Below are 17295 nucleotides of genomic sequence, written 5' to 3'. Positions count from 1 at the left end.
GAGCAAATTATGAGAAGCCAGTGTGCACATTGAGATTAAAAAGGGGACAAATTTTGAGATATTGCAAGTCATACAAACACACTGCATGCTACTGTACCTGACAAAATACTGATATGATAATGCAAATTATTTTGGGGGACAAATACATACCTTATTCCTCACATACCAATCTATACACACACTGTATGCCAGTTTTGTTTTCAGGCACATTACTCCAGTCATAAGCAAAATTAATGGGTACAAAAAAATCTAAAACTTGCAGAAAAGGACAAGGCATTTCCCATCACTCAATTCAGCCGTTTCTGTGGGTGACATTTACAGTTAGGAGCATTTGCTTTTGGATTACAAATTGATAGAACACAATATTGCCCTTTTCATTTTAAAGATGCATTCTCCTTACGCCTGTTTAAAGGGACTATACAGTACTGGTCGAGGTAAGGGATTCACGTTTTGAACATTTCTAAGTGAGATAATGAGAAACCGCTTATGAAATATGAAAGAGCATGCCATTTTAAGAAGGATTAAACATTTATTTGATGAAAATTGTTTTTGAAATGGCTGAGATATCCAAAAAAGTAATAATAATAAAAGGCGACATGCCACAACTTTATTAGGATCTCTTTGTTTCACTTTGTTTTTGGATATCTCAGCCATTTCAAAACTGATTTTCATCAAATAAACTTGTGATACCCTCTAGAATTGCATGCTCTTTGACATCTCATAGAGTGGTTTCTGAATATCTCGCAAAACGTTAAAAGCTAAATCCTCACCTCGACCAGAACTGTACACACCCTTTAATATTGGATTCTTGATGAATCGTCAGGTAGGTAAAAAAAACTACCCTTCCCAAAAAGGGGGTACACAAACCAGGCTTTCTCTTACCTTCTACTTGATCCTGTTATATATCTACTATTTGAAGTTGTGCTACTGGAGCTGTCTTTGTAAGAACTATTTGAGGTGCTGTTATTGCTTGTTGGTTGCCGTGGCCACGTGCCATCTTTGTTTTTCTGTTCTATAACAAGGACCTGCATGAGAATAATCAAACAATAATAGCATTGGTAGAGAGGAAATAATGGAAGGATGCACATACCTATCTTGTTGTGTCTCAATGGAATACTGCAGGAAACATAAACAAGGGTGGATCCAGGAATTCCGTAAAGGGGAGGCACCTTTACAAAATCAAAGGGGGTGCACGCGTCTCCCCCCTTTTTTATTTTTATTTTTTTGTTAAACAAAAAAAAAAATAAAGAGGGGGCAAGAGTCCCGTGCACCCCCTCCCCCACTCCCCCCCCCCCCCCCCTGGATCTGCCACTGATACAGCTATAGGCTAACAATAATTCACAACATGTCAAGTTAGTGGTAATGTAATTACACAATAGCATTTTTCTGTTAGTAGGAGGAACATTCTGCTTTCCCATTACCTCAATGAAAAGTGTCAAAGGTCAGAATATGGTAAATGTGACAGATATGTCATATTACTCCTCTTTCCATTCTGGTGTGTTCTGAATAAGTTCCTCTTAACAATAAATCCCTTCTAACTCAAAATATCTTCTTCTTTTTCTGACTACATGATTCAACAAAGTCATACATACTATATCTGGGATAAGATATAATGAAACAAAAAGTAGACTATACAATTCTCATTGTTTGTAACACTTCAAAACACAAATATGACTTAGTAGGACGCACAATGAACATGATCAGTGGAAAGTCTGACCTGAATAGTGTTCAATGTTCAAAGCCAAGGGGAAGATTTGTTAAAATGGAATTCTGGACTAGTCAAAAGTGAGTCTGAGAAGAAAATATAATTGTACAAGCACAAGAGTGAGAATTTGATCAAATCAGGAAAAAAAACAATAATGAAGTTATTTGAATTGTGAAAATTAATTTCGCTATAAAACATTCACATTTCTGGCACAGTTGTATGATTATGCACGTAGTGGGTTATGATGGTATGATGGCATTGCCTCAAAGCTTGCAACATATATAGTTTGTAAAGAAAATCTTGACATCTCGCATTTTGTTTTCTTTTTTGTTTACAATTAATTCTGCCCCATTATCAAATCCTAATTCGTCTGACTGTCTTCTACTAAGTTTCCTATTGTAGCATTTGTTTTGTACTTTTATAGTAAAAGAATTGAATTTGTCCTTTTTTTTTTGCACACCATCAATGGAAAATTGTCAGATGATGACGTCAACCACTCACTCATTTGCATTTTACATTAAAAAAAGCACATTCTTAATTACCTGTCCTTGATACAGCCCAGCATCCTGTACTGTATTCTCCCTCTTACTGAGTTGCTCATAGGTATTACTCATGTACTTGTTCCATATCCTCGTCTCCTTCTCCTCCTCAATGTTGAATAATTTCCTCATCTCATTCTCTATCGTTTCTGCAGGCATGAAATCAGAAAGGAAACACTCGACTGCATTCAGGGAGACAAATAGTTTTAAAATGGACGACAAACAAGTTTGGCTTTAGTGGTGTTACATCACTATGTTTGCATTTAGCATTCAAATACTGTACAGTGGACTCCCATTATAACGACATACTCGGGACTGACAGTTTTCTTTTGTATGATATCAAAATTTTGGTATAACTGAACAAATAAACAATAAAACATTAAAAATACATAGAGCAGATAATGTGGCAGCCTGAATTTTTACTTCATTGTAACCGAAATTTTGTTATAACCACGTTCATTATAACGGGAGTGCACTGTACAGTATATGCCATATATGTATATTAAGCTAGTCAAATTTTTCTCACATTAGGACTTCCTCACAATTTTGCAAGTTGTTAAAATTGTGATCGTGAAGTATGGTAATGAATGGAGAAATGTAGGTGTGCATGCTGCATTTATGTCGGGATCAGAGTTACTACTCTCAGGTGTTGCTAAATTCACAAAGAACAACCAAATAGCGAGATTTGCATGTAACATAAAAGCCCAGTGAAAATGCATACACAGTATTGATTTTTCCTCATTTTGAGTCACACTGTGAGACTTGATGCAGTGCATGATGATAAAATCCATGATAAGAGGTAGGCTGAGTTTGTATTGATGATTATGAAACTGTGTCAAAGTAAAGAACTTCAACAAAGGAGCATCCACATAAATTTCACCATAACACAAACAGCTTTGCTATGATAATAATGTACAAAGATTTCCTGTGCTCAAGTTATTGCTTACACGAGGCTCTCATGTCACATGATATTGAAATTATTGAATTACAGATACAGTGTAATGTCTCCTACATAATACTAACAAAGTTACTGGTACACCAGGTACTTTCAATTTTTGTAAAGTGGAAATTACATGTAACTCCATGTAAAAAGTTTTTTTAAATGGTTGAAATACACAACAAAATCAAAGAAGTTGTATTGAACTCACACTCAGCATATCATAGTTGTGGGACCTTGATGCTCCACAAGTGTGAAAAGACTGAAATTGACCCTGGTCACAAATGCTACAGAACTTAGGGTGATCATATATTCTCATAAGTCTCCCATTAAAGTATCCACACATACCCTCACTAAATTTCCTGTTAATAGTACGTGAAATAAAAAGAATTGGGCATTCATCACATCAAATAATATGTAAGGTATTAATAACCTTAAATGAGGACCTTTAACCTGTTGAAGACTAGCTCTGGAGGGCATTCATGAAGCACTTTGTTGGATATTCTTCTGACAATCTATTATAAGCTACTGAAATCCTTGTATCTGATTGGCTGAGAGCAAATTTGTCCAACAAATTCATCAGACAAAACACTTTATGAAATGCTCCCCCGAGTATACTCCAGCAGGTGTTTATGGGAAATGCATATCGTAGCAAAATCAGCTCGTCTTCAACGAATTACGAGGTAACAGACATGTACATATTCTCCACCAAATTAAAAAAACAAAACAAAACACAAACAAACAAACTTATGCACCACTTGCAAGAATATGACATTTCTTTTTTATTGGTTTGTTTTTGGTTTCCTTTTTTGTATTATATTCATTAAAGTAAACCTCTACATTTGAATAAATTTCACTTTAATTGGAGATATTCCAAGTTTCACAATGCTCACCAACTGTCATAACCATCAGCATAGCAGTTGAATACTACAACTGCCAGTCACTATCCTTTTCCAGTACTAACATCTGGAATAGCATGGCATCCTTGCCACTTACTACTGAATTATTAAAGCTACATGTACCCCACCTTGTGAACATCAAATTGATCTATCTACTAAGCATACTGTTCACCTCTCTTACGGTTTGTACAAGCCCACCCTTTGTGCGCAATTGCGAGTGTGATACAAACCCATTATCGTACAGCTCCTCTGTTTGATTTGATGTGTGACGTCTTTCGAGAAACAATCAAATAATCACTTGGTTTGGTGTACATGCAGAGGATCTTTTCCCACCCTTGTGACATGTCACCCCCTTCTGAGCCACTTAAGATGTTGTGACATTACAGAGGGCGGCATTCCCCACATATCCAGGCCATTGCATCAAATGTCAGAGGTGACAGTTGCTGTATTTGTTTTTCTTTGAGGGACGACAGTCCATCAGGGGGTAGTAACCTCAATTTGACGACAATAAAATGAGGTTTCACTGAAGACTTTTGGTCTTTCCGACTTTCCATCTTTATATTGAATGTTGCAATGCTCTTATGTATATTACACTGTATCACATCATTTTCCCAGTTGGTTATGCTGCCTTTAATAATTAACATGTTAACTGAAGACAGAGTGCTAAGCTAAATAATTGATGACTGCAAACCTGTACAGGCCAAATTAAAAAATGTATTTTCCTCCCTAAATGTACATGTAATGCACCCAAGAGGTACAGAGTAATTTCAGTAATCACCTACTATTCCCATTGGGTGATTACTTATTTACAAGGAGGCTTTGAGAATACAGACACTGCATGCTGATAACTTTCTCAAAATTGCATTTGTGACTGTATTTTAGGCATGAAGGCTTATGTAGCATATGACCACAACATCGCCCTGCCAGTCATATACAACTGTATCTGTTTCAAATGTCATTTCGAAACAGACTGACGTAAATTCTTCTCCTTAATCTAGTAGAAGTACAAGATCGCATAATTATCTGAATCGCATTGAATCGAGTAATCAGGCAGGAATCTAAGTCTGTCCATCTGAACTGACACACTTGTAATTGATGAGAAATTTTTTTATCACATGTACTGAGTTACATGAAACATTGCTTTGTGGATCTTTATCTGAATCTAATTCTGTCCATCTGAACTGACACACTTGTAATTGATGAGAATTTTTTTTATCACATGCATTGAGTTACATGAATCATTGCTTTGTAGATCTTTATTAATCGGGTCCACACCCCAACCCCCCCCCCCCTTCCCGAACGAACGCTGTAAAGTCAGAGACAATCATGGAATGAAACTTTCACGGATTGGAGCCAAAAGCCCCTTGTTTTGCGGCATGAAATTTTCATGAATTGTCACTGGCATTAAATGCATTTTGTAGACAAAAACTATTGCATGCATATAACTGTCGCGAATCTTGGCTCCTTGCGAAATTGGCAAAAGTTTCATACACAAGAAAATTTCTGGTTTGACAGTGAGGGTTTTGATGAATTGTGAAAGAAGTGTCAAATAGTTTTGCACAAAAACACTTATTCATTCCCTTTTTAAATACAACGGTTTGAAAGACTCACCTATCGTGTCAGCCTTGCTGAACTTCTGAGAAATGACCTTGTCCGGCTCACTGTGCTCGCACAGTTTGAACTCCATCAGGTACACCTCCACTTTGCAGTGCTTGACAAACATTCCATACTCCACAACCTACAGAGGGATGAAATTAGGAGCGAAAACAGTTCTTAGTGGATTGCCTGTCATGTCAGCGTGGCGAGTTTCTCATCCAAGAAAGGTCATCATGATATTCTGCCCTAGTGGAAGAGTGAGAACCTCAGTCTTGCAATTTCACAACACTTTTCCAGAAATTGATATTGTAAGTAGAGCTAAATGACATGCAAATGTTATACTTAACTTACATTTGCATGTCATTTAGCTCTACAAAGCGGCAAAATTTGTCACTAAAATCCCGCCTTCTCTTGGGTTGAACATACATAAATGAATTAATGAATGGAATATAGGCCAAATGCACTTAAATAGAATGAGTCTACATCATCAGGGTATGCATGGATTGTACATGTACATATATATGACTAATCTGTGAAAGCCATTATTTCAGTCTATCAATCACTCCAATACAGGATGCTTGCAATAATTTCTCTTCCTTGCTGGTATTTCATGTTTGTAGTAATTGTATACTGAGGTTTAACAAAAACCATGGGAAAGTCACCTTTCTTGGCATTGGAGGCTGGTTGGCAACCACACCGTACCACTTGGTCAGCAGTTTCCACGCCTCAGTTGGCACCAAGACGTAGTCCAACTCATCAATGAGATGCTCCTTCAGAGTACCCACTTGACCATCTGTAGTGACCGATTGATAAAAATCAAATAGACATTTTCCAACTATGGCATCAAATATACAGGTGACTCCTATTATAACAAAGTCCTCAGGATGGGCATTTTTCCTTTGTTAAATTTAAATTTTGCTACAGACAAACAATAAAGTAGATAAAGAAGCACAGACAAAAAATTAGGGAACCTGAATTTTTACAACATTGCTGTGAAGTTGCATTCTAAACATGTTTCTTTTACATGTGAGTGCACTCTGTTATCTCTGCAAATTTTCTACAGCACTCAATGCAAATTTATTTCACAGCACTTTACATGATGACACAAAATCAGTCATCAAACAAGCGTTACAAATGAAAGGTATCTAGTAAAGGTACTGTTTGGATGGTTTTGGGTAACTGATTCCACATGTAGAGCATGGGACTAGAAAGTACTGTAATTGCTACAAGTGAAACACCTGTTATTGGAATATGGAGGAAAAAAATGCTGTCTACTGCAGAACAGTGTTAGGATATAGTCAAACATCTCACCCACCAGAAATTTGCTGTCAAAGCAAACAGTCATGAGGACTATTAACTTGTGTTTTCATCTTAACATATAATCAAACATATTTTTCACCTATGCCAAAGAACCCTTAAAGGGATGGTACAGTTTGGGTTGAGATGGTGCTTCAGGTTTCCAACTTCTTTTGATGATTATTTTTTGAGATAATGAGAAATCTCTTATGCTATATGAAAGAGCACATAATTCTATGAGGAATTCAAAGTTTATTCGATGAAAATTGGTTTTGAAATGGCTGACATATCCAAAACAAAGCCATCCTAATGAAAGGTGGGACCCACCTTTAACAGGATTACTTTGTTTTTTAATGTCTCATCCATTTCAAAACCAATTTTCAAAAAATAAGTTCTGAATTCCTCCTTAATGGTATGCTCTGTAACATTTCATAAAAGTGTTTTTTATGTATCTTGCAGCAAGTTAAAAGCTGAATCCTCATCTCAACCACTACTATACCATCCCTTTAACATGCCTCGAGTCATGAGTATGAGAAACCAAGATGCCCCTTCAAAATTTGCTGGTTGAGGTAATGTACAATTTTACAGTCAGATGCTGTACATTATAAATCGCACAGGGGTATATTTCAAATAAGAAATCTATGACACAACAAATGCACACTGCTTACCAGAAATGTGATTAACATCGAAAGTTTTAATTGGGCAATATGTGATATGAATGCAGATTTCGGAAATGTACCTGCATGGACATATTACCTGATATCTTTATTATTTTCTTTCAAACAGTAATGACTACCATGTACATTCTTATTTTGCCATTTTTGCACACATACAAATATGATGCACTTCTTTTCTCACTATTTTTCCCCCAGTTTATGAATTGAACACCAAATGGTATTCTTGTCGTATTTTGTCAAACAATATGGATATGAGTGACAGCTAGGTTACTTGTCATTAGCTACACTTCTTACCAACAAATATCCCCGAGTTGTCCACTGGACCAGGGTTGGAGGCATCGTTGCCCATGTTGTAGACGTCCCAGCTATCATAGCCAACATACTTCTTCCACTGTTTATACCATCTGCTGTCAATCAGGTACCTAGTGTTTCAAAGGAAAAGGGGGGGGGGGGGACAAACATATTTCAAACATCTGAATAATTTAATTATGACATCAATATTGTAAATCCATAATTGAAAGAGGGTATACAGAGTCACATCAAACACTACACTAAGTCGTTCATGAACCCCATAACATAATGGCGAACATGAAGCAGTCTCCAAAGGGAAATTCCCCAGACAGATGTGCAATGGAAAACACCATTGCTATAGCCAATGAGAAATCAGTTTGGTGAGCAAGTCACTGTGAAAGAAAGTGTGCACACACATAGTGTTGTACAGTTGTGGAATCCAGAACAATCTCCCAAACGAACTGAAATTGACCAGTATTGCAAATAAAGGTCTTCACCTCTAGCCTTTCTCTGTCTCTAGAACTTGTAGAGTCCAGTATTGTCTACAGGTACAAGTTTTATGTTGGTAGATCTAATTCTTGACCAAAAAAAAAAAAAAAGTTTTGCTTGTTACTTGTTACTTTTGCAGTAATCCCAATCGCAGCTTCAAGGAAGCTATACCGGGATGCAAATCGCGTTGTGTGCCAATGGAGGTGCTAAGGTAACAAGGTTGTGCATGTCTTTCTTATGTACAATAAAAGCGAGAGTGTCCGTGCAAGTGAAAACATTGGTCCCTTTCTACAGCACGTGGGACCCAGCAGGAGGTTGCATCTTATTGATGAAGGGCAGCGCAACCTCTCTGTGAATATGGCTGGGTTTGAAGTGAGTATCACAGATAGCAGTAAATTATTCCATAGTCGAATTGACCTTGGGAAAGTTGCAAATTTGAATGCGTCTATTGTAGCTTTGGGTATGACATATTTGCCTGGGTGGTCATGTCTTCCGAAGTAGGTTGCTGGTATTGATACCCTGAGGAAAAGGCATGCAGACCAGTTGATGATGTACCGATAATCGATGGAAAAATGAGCATTGAGAGAGGAGGCGGCGAGATGGCGGCTGTCCAATCATTTGTATACACAATGTAGTTTGTTGCTGTTTTAAAGTTGTATACAAATGACGCACAGGTCTGAGTGCGTCAGTCGGAATTGTGTGCATAAGGTAACTATGGAATGCTTAACCCACGAGGCGAAGCCAAGTGGGTTTAGGCTAAATTCCATAGTTACCGCATGCACACTATATTCCGACTGACGCACGAAAAGACATGTGCGTCACCTGATTTATAGAATGGGTAATTTTCTTGTCAAAAACTCATTTTTCTATCGTGTTACACGATGACAAAATTACTGGATGCCTTTTGGCTTGCCGTAAACAGGCAGCATACCCGTACTTACCGTTTTTACTGGATGCATGGCCAGCCATGCATCAGTTTTACTGGATGCATGGCCAAGCTGAGTGCGCGAACGCTTGCTTTAGTGCGCGAACCTTTGTTACAAGTACACTTACTCTTGCTGAGTGCGCAATAACATGTTTACCACTGTGACTCAGCGTGCGGCCAGTAAAAATGAACACATAGCTCTCGACCAATCAGATCGCAGGATTCTCGTTACCCATTCTATAATATTAGATGACTTAATGTCTGAATGAGCAATGCAGACATACATGTAGACTGGGGTATGTTTCATGAAGTCATCACATAAAAGTCTTTACACAAATTTTATCTCAAAATGGCCAAGCTGCTCATATAAAGTTATGTACAGAGGGGCAATTCCACGGTAACTGACGTTACGCGTAAGGATTTTCATGAAATTGTTTATGTTGTAGTTTTGTGAATGAAAGCACCTGGGGCTTGTAATTAGCATTGATGAATGAGTTCATGAGAATGAAGAAATGGGTGGAAAGTTTTTCTCTCAAACTGCATTTCTTATCACATAGCAAGTGAAAATGTGTCGGTAACTGACGTTACGGAAAAAGGACATGGGAAATTATGGAGTAGATTTAAATGGAAATATCTCATGTCCCTGACTTCTAAACTTTATGTGCTTTATATGGCAATATACCTAGGTTCTTGGGAACAGGTGTGCAAAATAATGTGCACTTTAGATATTTCCTTTTAGCACCATGCCAATTTCAATGAAGGCATGACGGTAACTGACGTTACGTAACTGACGTTACGCTTACATTTGCCATAGGGTTTACACATGGAAAATCATGATTAGGAATAGTTTTGTGATATTTTATAATTCTGACCTTTCAGAGTGATTTGTTTGATATGGAATCATAGCTTGGTTTACCAATTACAAATACCCAAATGAAATGAAACATTAGTCCATTTTCTTTGTGTTTAATGAAAACTTAAAGGGAAACATGTCAGTAACTGACGTTACGTAACTGACGTTACACATACTTTTGCTATGGGGTTTACAAAGAACTAACTTATTTAACAGGTTATTATACTGCTGCAGTATACCAGTAACAATCCGAGGCATTTACTTAGTAACAAATTAAAACAAAATCTAAAGGCACAAATGGGGTGGGGCCCTTAGGGGGCAAGCTCCCCCCCCCCCCCATGCCATAGCACAGTTGAGCAAAAATAATGTAAATGCACCAGAGGATATTTCTTGACATTTGTCTTAAGATTGAAATTTTATTCAACAGTTATGATTACACAGAGCCATCTAGATTCAGCAGTTCCAAGTATCTAATATTGACATAACTAAGGGTTTTTTGGGGTTTTTTTTTTATGAACAGGAAAGTTTCTATCTAGAGTACCCCACCCATAATGCCCTGCAGTACTACACAAAACACAGATATTTTTGTGTGTGAAAAAAAAACATATCTTTCAGGTCATGGGGAAAAACACATACAAATAAAAGTATTTAAGTGAAATCCACTGTGATATATTCTTTCTTCTTTTCTTTATTTTACTCCTTCTCCCTCAAGGCATTGTTAGGGCCACAAATAACAAAATGATCTCCATTATCAATACTGATTTATATGATTAGTGTTACACTTTTAATATTTTTTCTGTAAAGAAGAAGCATGCTTTTTTGGTCAAAGGGGCATTTGTTTATTCCTTGCTTGAAGGAATGTAATTGTTTTTCTTTTCCTTTTCACTGGTATATCAAGGCTTGCAAATACATCCCACATACCAAGAAATAGGACTTTGCAATGAAAGAATTTTAAGATCAATATAAACGAATCTTCCTGTTCATAATTATCATGTATTACACAAATGTCCCTGCATGAATGAAATAAAGTAATCAACAAATATGAACAGTTTTTTTTATTTTACTCTAGAATCACCTCTCACTTTGAGCAACATTATTGTTAAACGTCAGTGTTAGTTTCAAACAGTAATGACAGTACATGCCTTATGTCAGGCCTGCTTATGTACCATTTCAAGATGTGCCATATTAACTAAACCAAACATATAAGTGCAAGTGAAGAAATATATCTCTTCCTGCATTTGCATTGAGGTAGAAACTTCACTAAGCTTCCAGAAAAAAAAAAGAAAAATGCTAGCAAAAGTAGTCATTAGTAAAGATTATGAAACTGTTGGTATACAGCTGTACACAAGCTTTTTAATAGAAAAAGGTGGTTACCATGCAACCACATATTGATTAGGCCTACAAATTTGGTAGCTTTATCGTCCCGTAGGACTGTGAATGTACTGTATAGTAATTTGAGTGCATTATATATTGCATGTGGTAAACCTAAACTTCCAGATGATTTAACCTTAAACTTGTGCTGAACCGAAAATCAAAAGCTCAAGCCCCCTCCACCAAAAAAAATATAAATAAATAAATAAGATAAAATGAACCACAAAAAATGTATCCATGGACATACAGTGTACCATGGTGATGACATCATTCCCTATCAAAGGGATTGCTGCTCTTTGTTGATAACCTTTGACTTCCCAGGTGTTTTGAATGGCCTAAAGTCAAAAAATTTGCCTAAGTTATAATTACTGTCATGGTAACTGACGTTACATACTGGTATATGACGTTTCGGTAACTGACGTTACACATTTTGATGTGTTCATTTGACTCTCCAGTATGCCAAGTATCCTTATTTTCTGGTATTGAAAGGAAGGCATACGGGCATACATTAGAAATCCTAAGTTACATCATACAGCTCACTTTCTTTGATGAATAAAGTTAAAAATTCCTTGTTTTTGGTAACTGACGTTACATCCATCATTGTCAAACTAATTAAAAGTTTTTATGAAATTCTTCAACGCAACCAGCTTTTTCTTTCTATCATGTGGTAAAAGACATGTCTGGTAACTGCATACATATAAAAGATTGTTGTTTAGAGTACTAGTAAAGTGGATATACAGAGGGTAAATTATGTGACAATACACTCTTTCTCACCATTGAGTTATAGGCATATTTTGGCAGCCATTTTGAAAATCAAAATGGCCGCTTTTATTGAAAAAAATACTGATTCTTAAAACTTCAACTCAAGTATTGTCTGAAAATGTATGGTGTTTGAAACAAATATCATTTTGAATTTTCGGCATCTGTGTCCTACATACCGTGGAATTGCCCAGAGGTAAAATCCACTTCATGGACTTGAGTATCTCACAAGTATGTCTTTTTATGAGGAAAAGGTCTCAAATAAGACTTTCATGATGAAACTAACCTAAAGTTTTATGTTCTACAGTTGTAGCTGCACAGCTAGAGCAGGCTAGACCAAAACTACAACCAGCCCTAGTGCGAAGCATGTTCGGGCTATACATGTAGATGTCAAGATTTGGTACTTCGTACAAGTACTGTAACACTGTACATGTTTGTAGACTTCTTTTGGAGGAACCAAATTTTGTGCAGCACGAGTTGTCAACAATCAACTACAACGTATCTAGTACGTAGTAGGCACTTGTACTAGTAGTAGGCCCTACACCTAGACCTCTACCCCTGGTACCATTCTAAGTGAAGTATGAAGGGTCCTAATCTATTCAAATTTAAAATAAATCAAATTTTGATGTTGAATTACACAGGCAAAGACACCACTGCATCTACTTTGTATGTATGAGACACCAAATCCTTACACTCGCAGTCCAAACATGCTTTGCTTTTGGGCTGGTCGCAGTTAGGAAGGCATCTACCTAAATTTGATAGCGCAAATGGCAGGGAAAAAGTCTTGTCTCATTAAAACGGTTAAGTTAATTTAGGGGGCCTAGATCAGAGTAAAATCACGTCCGTGTAGATCTACACTGCGTCTGTAACTACAATACAACAAGTATTACTTTGCTGTAGTGTAACTTAAGATGTAACATTAGACATGACTCCATTAGGCTGCGTTCACATAGAAGTATTCGGTATTCGGTATTCCGGCACCGAGTACACCATCACCCGCACCGTCAACTCATCATCCCATGCAGTGAGGATTTCTTCCTCCTACATTCCAGCAAATCTTATTAACGATTTCTTAACTGCATCAGAATGTCAGTCTACATGCTTATTTTTGCTAAAGGGCAAATCCAGACCAAAATTGTCATTATTTCATAAACGAGAGACGGTATACGCTGCAAGAAAATCGAACAAGCTCGATTCCCACTTTGCTATACTAGTCGCAGGTATTTGGTACTTTCGAATATTGCCCTCTCTATGTGAACCGGTGTGAGGAAATCCTATCGTTCGATTCAAGCTATTCGCGTGCCCTCGAAAACGAGCCCCGAATAGTATATGGTTGGGTGTTCATAAAACTGGTCACCTAACGTTTTTCTATCAATAGGAACGTGAAAAATCTCACAATTTGCCTGAAATTTTACTCACGTGTGGAGAAAATATTCCGGATTCACAAGCGCGCACTGAAAATGCGATCTGAGGTACGCGCTCTTAGATGGCGGCTTCGAACGCGTGGGGTGTCATTTTTTCCGCACTCAGTTGCCCTGCTCATTTCAACCGATCACCCTGACAATACATGTACGTAAAAGGGCACTTAAATGATTTTTTCGACAGGCCGCTGTTTTTTTTTCTAGCCGTCATTTTTCCCCCAATAATATTTGAATATATTTTGAATCCTTCGATATTACTTCTGAAGGACTGTTTGATGAATTTGAATTGATTTTCATCAGGAAACTTTTCATCGTAATTGAAATAAATTAGATGAGTCGGTTTGTTTTTTCACATTCATTTCTCGTTTCTGTATCAACTCGTACGGTCGTAGCAGGCGACAAAATGTTTATGTCATGTGTATGTGTAACGTATGTGCACGATCGTACAAGCGGCGGTGACAATTTTGCGGTCAAAATCGTCAAATTTATTACGAAAGGATACTCTACATCTAACAACGAGTCAGCAAAGGTAGGCCTAGTTATATGTAGTTACACGATAAACCTTATTCGATTTTGCTAAATTTCGGTAATTTAGAGGGAATACTTAGACTAGTTGTTTTCGCCACATTTTACTCGGTAGCTTAGCCCAGTGGAGAATCGAACACCGTTGCGCGTAGACCCATGCGTACATTTTCTTTCTGTACGCGCAATTCCATTATAGCGCGCGGTCGGTCGATATGGACCCGGTCGGTGTGTTGCACACCTACCATACTTCTAACGTTATGTGAACGCAGCCTAAGAATCAGACATGATTGATTGTTAGAGGTTTCTACAAAGTCAAGACTTGTATTTGCAACCTGGGTAGACCTCTAATAATAATTGTACAAATGTAATATTTACAAGTAAGTTTAACTTTAGATTAGAGCAAATGCAAAGAGGGTCTGTACGTATTAACGTTAGTAGAAAAATAACAGAAATGTAATTATCTTGTCTCCTCCTTCTTTTCTCCTTTTTTTTACCCACAATGGATATGTTTTGAACGTTACTGCCACTGGACTCTAATCACATTAGATGCCCACTGAAGATACGACGCGACGCATGCTATGGTGTAACTCAGTATGGGAGCATAATACTGAGTGTAATTTTAATACGCTAGGGGAATAGAGTGCCGTATACGCCGGCTTGTAGCAGCGCAGCGGTCTTCTGTGACTTCACTGTAGTAGTCTACGGTAGTCGTATGCTGATTCATTCTTGTCCTGCCTGCTGTGGTTCACGAACGCGAACGGACCAAGTTCCGTCTCATGCATGCAGCACACACTCAACTCGTACGTGGAAGGATACCGGCTCTTTCTTACGACTGGTTAGAATGGAAGATCCAGTAAAACTACTACTTAACCTCCAACTTGGGATAATTTTGAATCATGGCATCTCTTACCATGTGTCCCCTTTTACCAGTGGTGTGTCGAGAAGATCACGAATCATGCGATTTTGCTGTTTCAGTTCAGGAACTCCGGTGCCTCCACCTTCCGCCATGTTGCGCGTGCTGTCAGTAGTGAAATGGCATCTTGGGAATGTAATAACAGTGACGTCATGTGCACGTCCGTTTTTATTTCCTGTATGTACCATTCACGAGAAATATGTAGTCTATATGTGGAGCACCTCCGTATCTTGTGATAGAGCTCGTGTATATTTTTGCACATTTCACGTTATCAGATGTGACGATATTTCATCTGTAGGACCTACTTGCACAATCCTATGAAAAACAGGACGATTGCACTAGTTGCGTGGTTAAAAAGAGGACTTTATCGGTATGAAGTTAAGAAAGGTGATCCTTCCTGCATTTACTACCCGATATCGCATTCATTCTTTATTATTACTATTTTCATAATTTGGTTCAGTAGTGTTTCAATTTCATATATCATTCACCACATTCCTTTCTGGGTACACAATCGATTAAAACGGAGACGTGGCTGCACCAATGCAGACCGTGTGAATCAGAGCTCAGATTAAAAAAGACACATACGTCGGCACGAAAAAAAAAATACTTTGCGTATAAAGAGAATCACATATATTCGTCCGTAAATAACGGTTCGATTATATTTAAATCCCCCCTCTCTCTCTCTCTCTCCATCTCTCTCTCTCCCTCTCTCCTTCGGGCTTACTAAATCATCGATCATCTCTATCAATACAGATCCACTAGATAGATTCCGTGAACGAATTTTACTCAACTTGTTTGTGTGTTCATGTGTGTGTGGCACTGTGTGCCATGATGTGGCCCTATTATACATCTATCGAAGTGGATGATGCGAGTTCTATATATATCGGTTTCATTGTAGGCCTGTATTTTTTAAAGTGATGTCTTATTATGTTCTCGTCGAAAAATGAAATAAAACATTGAATTGAATTGAATTGAATTGAATTGAATTGAATTGAATTGAATTGAATTGAATTGAAATGAATTGCATTCATTTGAAGAAAAAGTTGTCTCAATGAGAGAGAGAGAAAAAAAAACTAATACAATTTTCTTCTGGTTTCGGACAAAGAAAATAGCATTCCCTAAAGTACCAATTACTAATTTTGAAATTTACAGTAGCTACAAGAAATAAAAAGTGTAGACCTATATATCTCACAAATTAGAATAAAAATGCTTAGGGTGGAGGAAAAGGGGCTCTACTAGTAACTCTGATGAGTAAAATTCGTTTGTTCGAAAACATGCGCTTTATTGAATTACATTTCACCTTTGGAATGGGAACTTGAATTAAAAGGAATATCATGCTCCATCAAAGGTTCTAAGAATTGAAACTTTATAGAACGAATTATTATTATACTTTTATTTTGCCAGCTCAACACAAGATTTGTTGAAAAATAACATTTGCTGGGCCCTATGTGGAAACACATGGAGATTTTTTTTTTCAATTTTTGTAGATCGATCAGTGGGTACTTCTTATTCTCCTGTGTGATCGCGCAGTTTCTAAAAATGAAGTTCGCCTTCTTCTTTCTTCTTCTTCTTCTTCTTCTTCTTCTTTTTCTTCTTCTTCTTCTTCTTTCTTCTTCCTTTCTTCTTCACCTGCTCCTCATCTGATAGACCTGCTGTCCAACACCCCCATCCAGGGCCGGGTGCTGTTCTTTATTCCGAAGGTTTGCTATTCCAAAGGTTCATTATTCCGAAGGTTCGTTAATCCAAAACACACAAATTCCCTATACCTATTGAGGTTTGTTAATCCGAAAACGAAAAAGGGTTCGTTAATCCGAACATTTGTGGCGTTATTCCGAAGCTTCGTTCGTATTCCGGAGATTCGTTAACCGAAAATTAAATTCGCAATAACGAACCTTCGGTATAACGAGCTGTAACTGCAGGGCCGGGCCAACCAGTATACTGGGGCCAACCGGACAGGGGGTGCCCTGATGTTGGTAGCGCGGAAAGAGAAGTTATACTAATAGTCGCTTTGCTCTTGGATGCAGTGATTACTAGTAGGATAAGGGCAGCTGTTGTTTGAAAAAAAAAAAAAAAAAAAACTTGTTGGTAGTTTCAGTCAC

The 17295-nt window shown here is 37.6% G+C and overlaps 1 protein-coding gene across 1 annotated transcript; it reads right to left on the bottom strand.

Moving 5' to 3' along the window:
* Positions 1-683: 683 nt before the first annotated feature.
* On the bottom strand, positions 684-15314 carry LOC139725158 (ubiquitin carboxyl-terminal hydrolase 4-like). The gene is made up of 6 exons (XM_071636249.1): positions 15194-15314; positions 7944-8071; positions 6339-6469; positions 5692-5818; positions 2248-2393; positions 684-1025 (listed from the first exon to the last, which is right to left on the bottom strand). The coding sequence occupies exons 1-6, from the start codon at positions 15289-15291 to the stop codon at positions 879-881; spliced, it is 777 nt and encodes a 258-aa protein (XP_071492350.1). The 5' UTR covers positions 15292-15314; the 3' UTR covers positions 684-878.
* Positions 15315-17295: the final 1981 nt, after the last annotated feature.

Source organism: Diadema antillarum, unplaced genomic scaffold (assembly GCF_040938485.1).
Source record: "Diadema antillarum isolate AM-2024a unplaced genomic scaffold, OU_Dant_1.0 seq00000017_RagTag, whole genome shotgun sequence".
NCBI lineage: Eukaryota > Metazoa > Echinodermata > Echinoidea > Diadematoida > Diadematidae > Diadema > Diadema antillarum.
The sequence above is the reverse complement of the archived record's forward strand: the minus strand, read 5'-3'. Positions and strand labels throughout refer to the sequence as shown.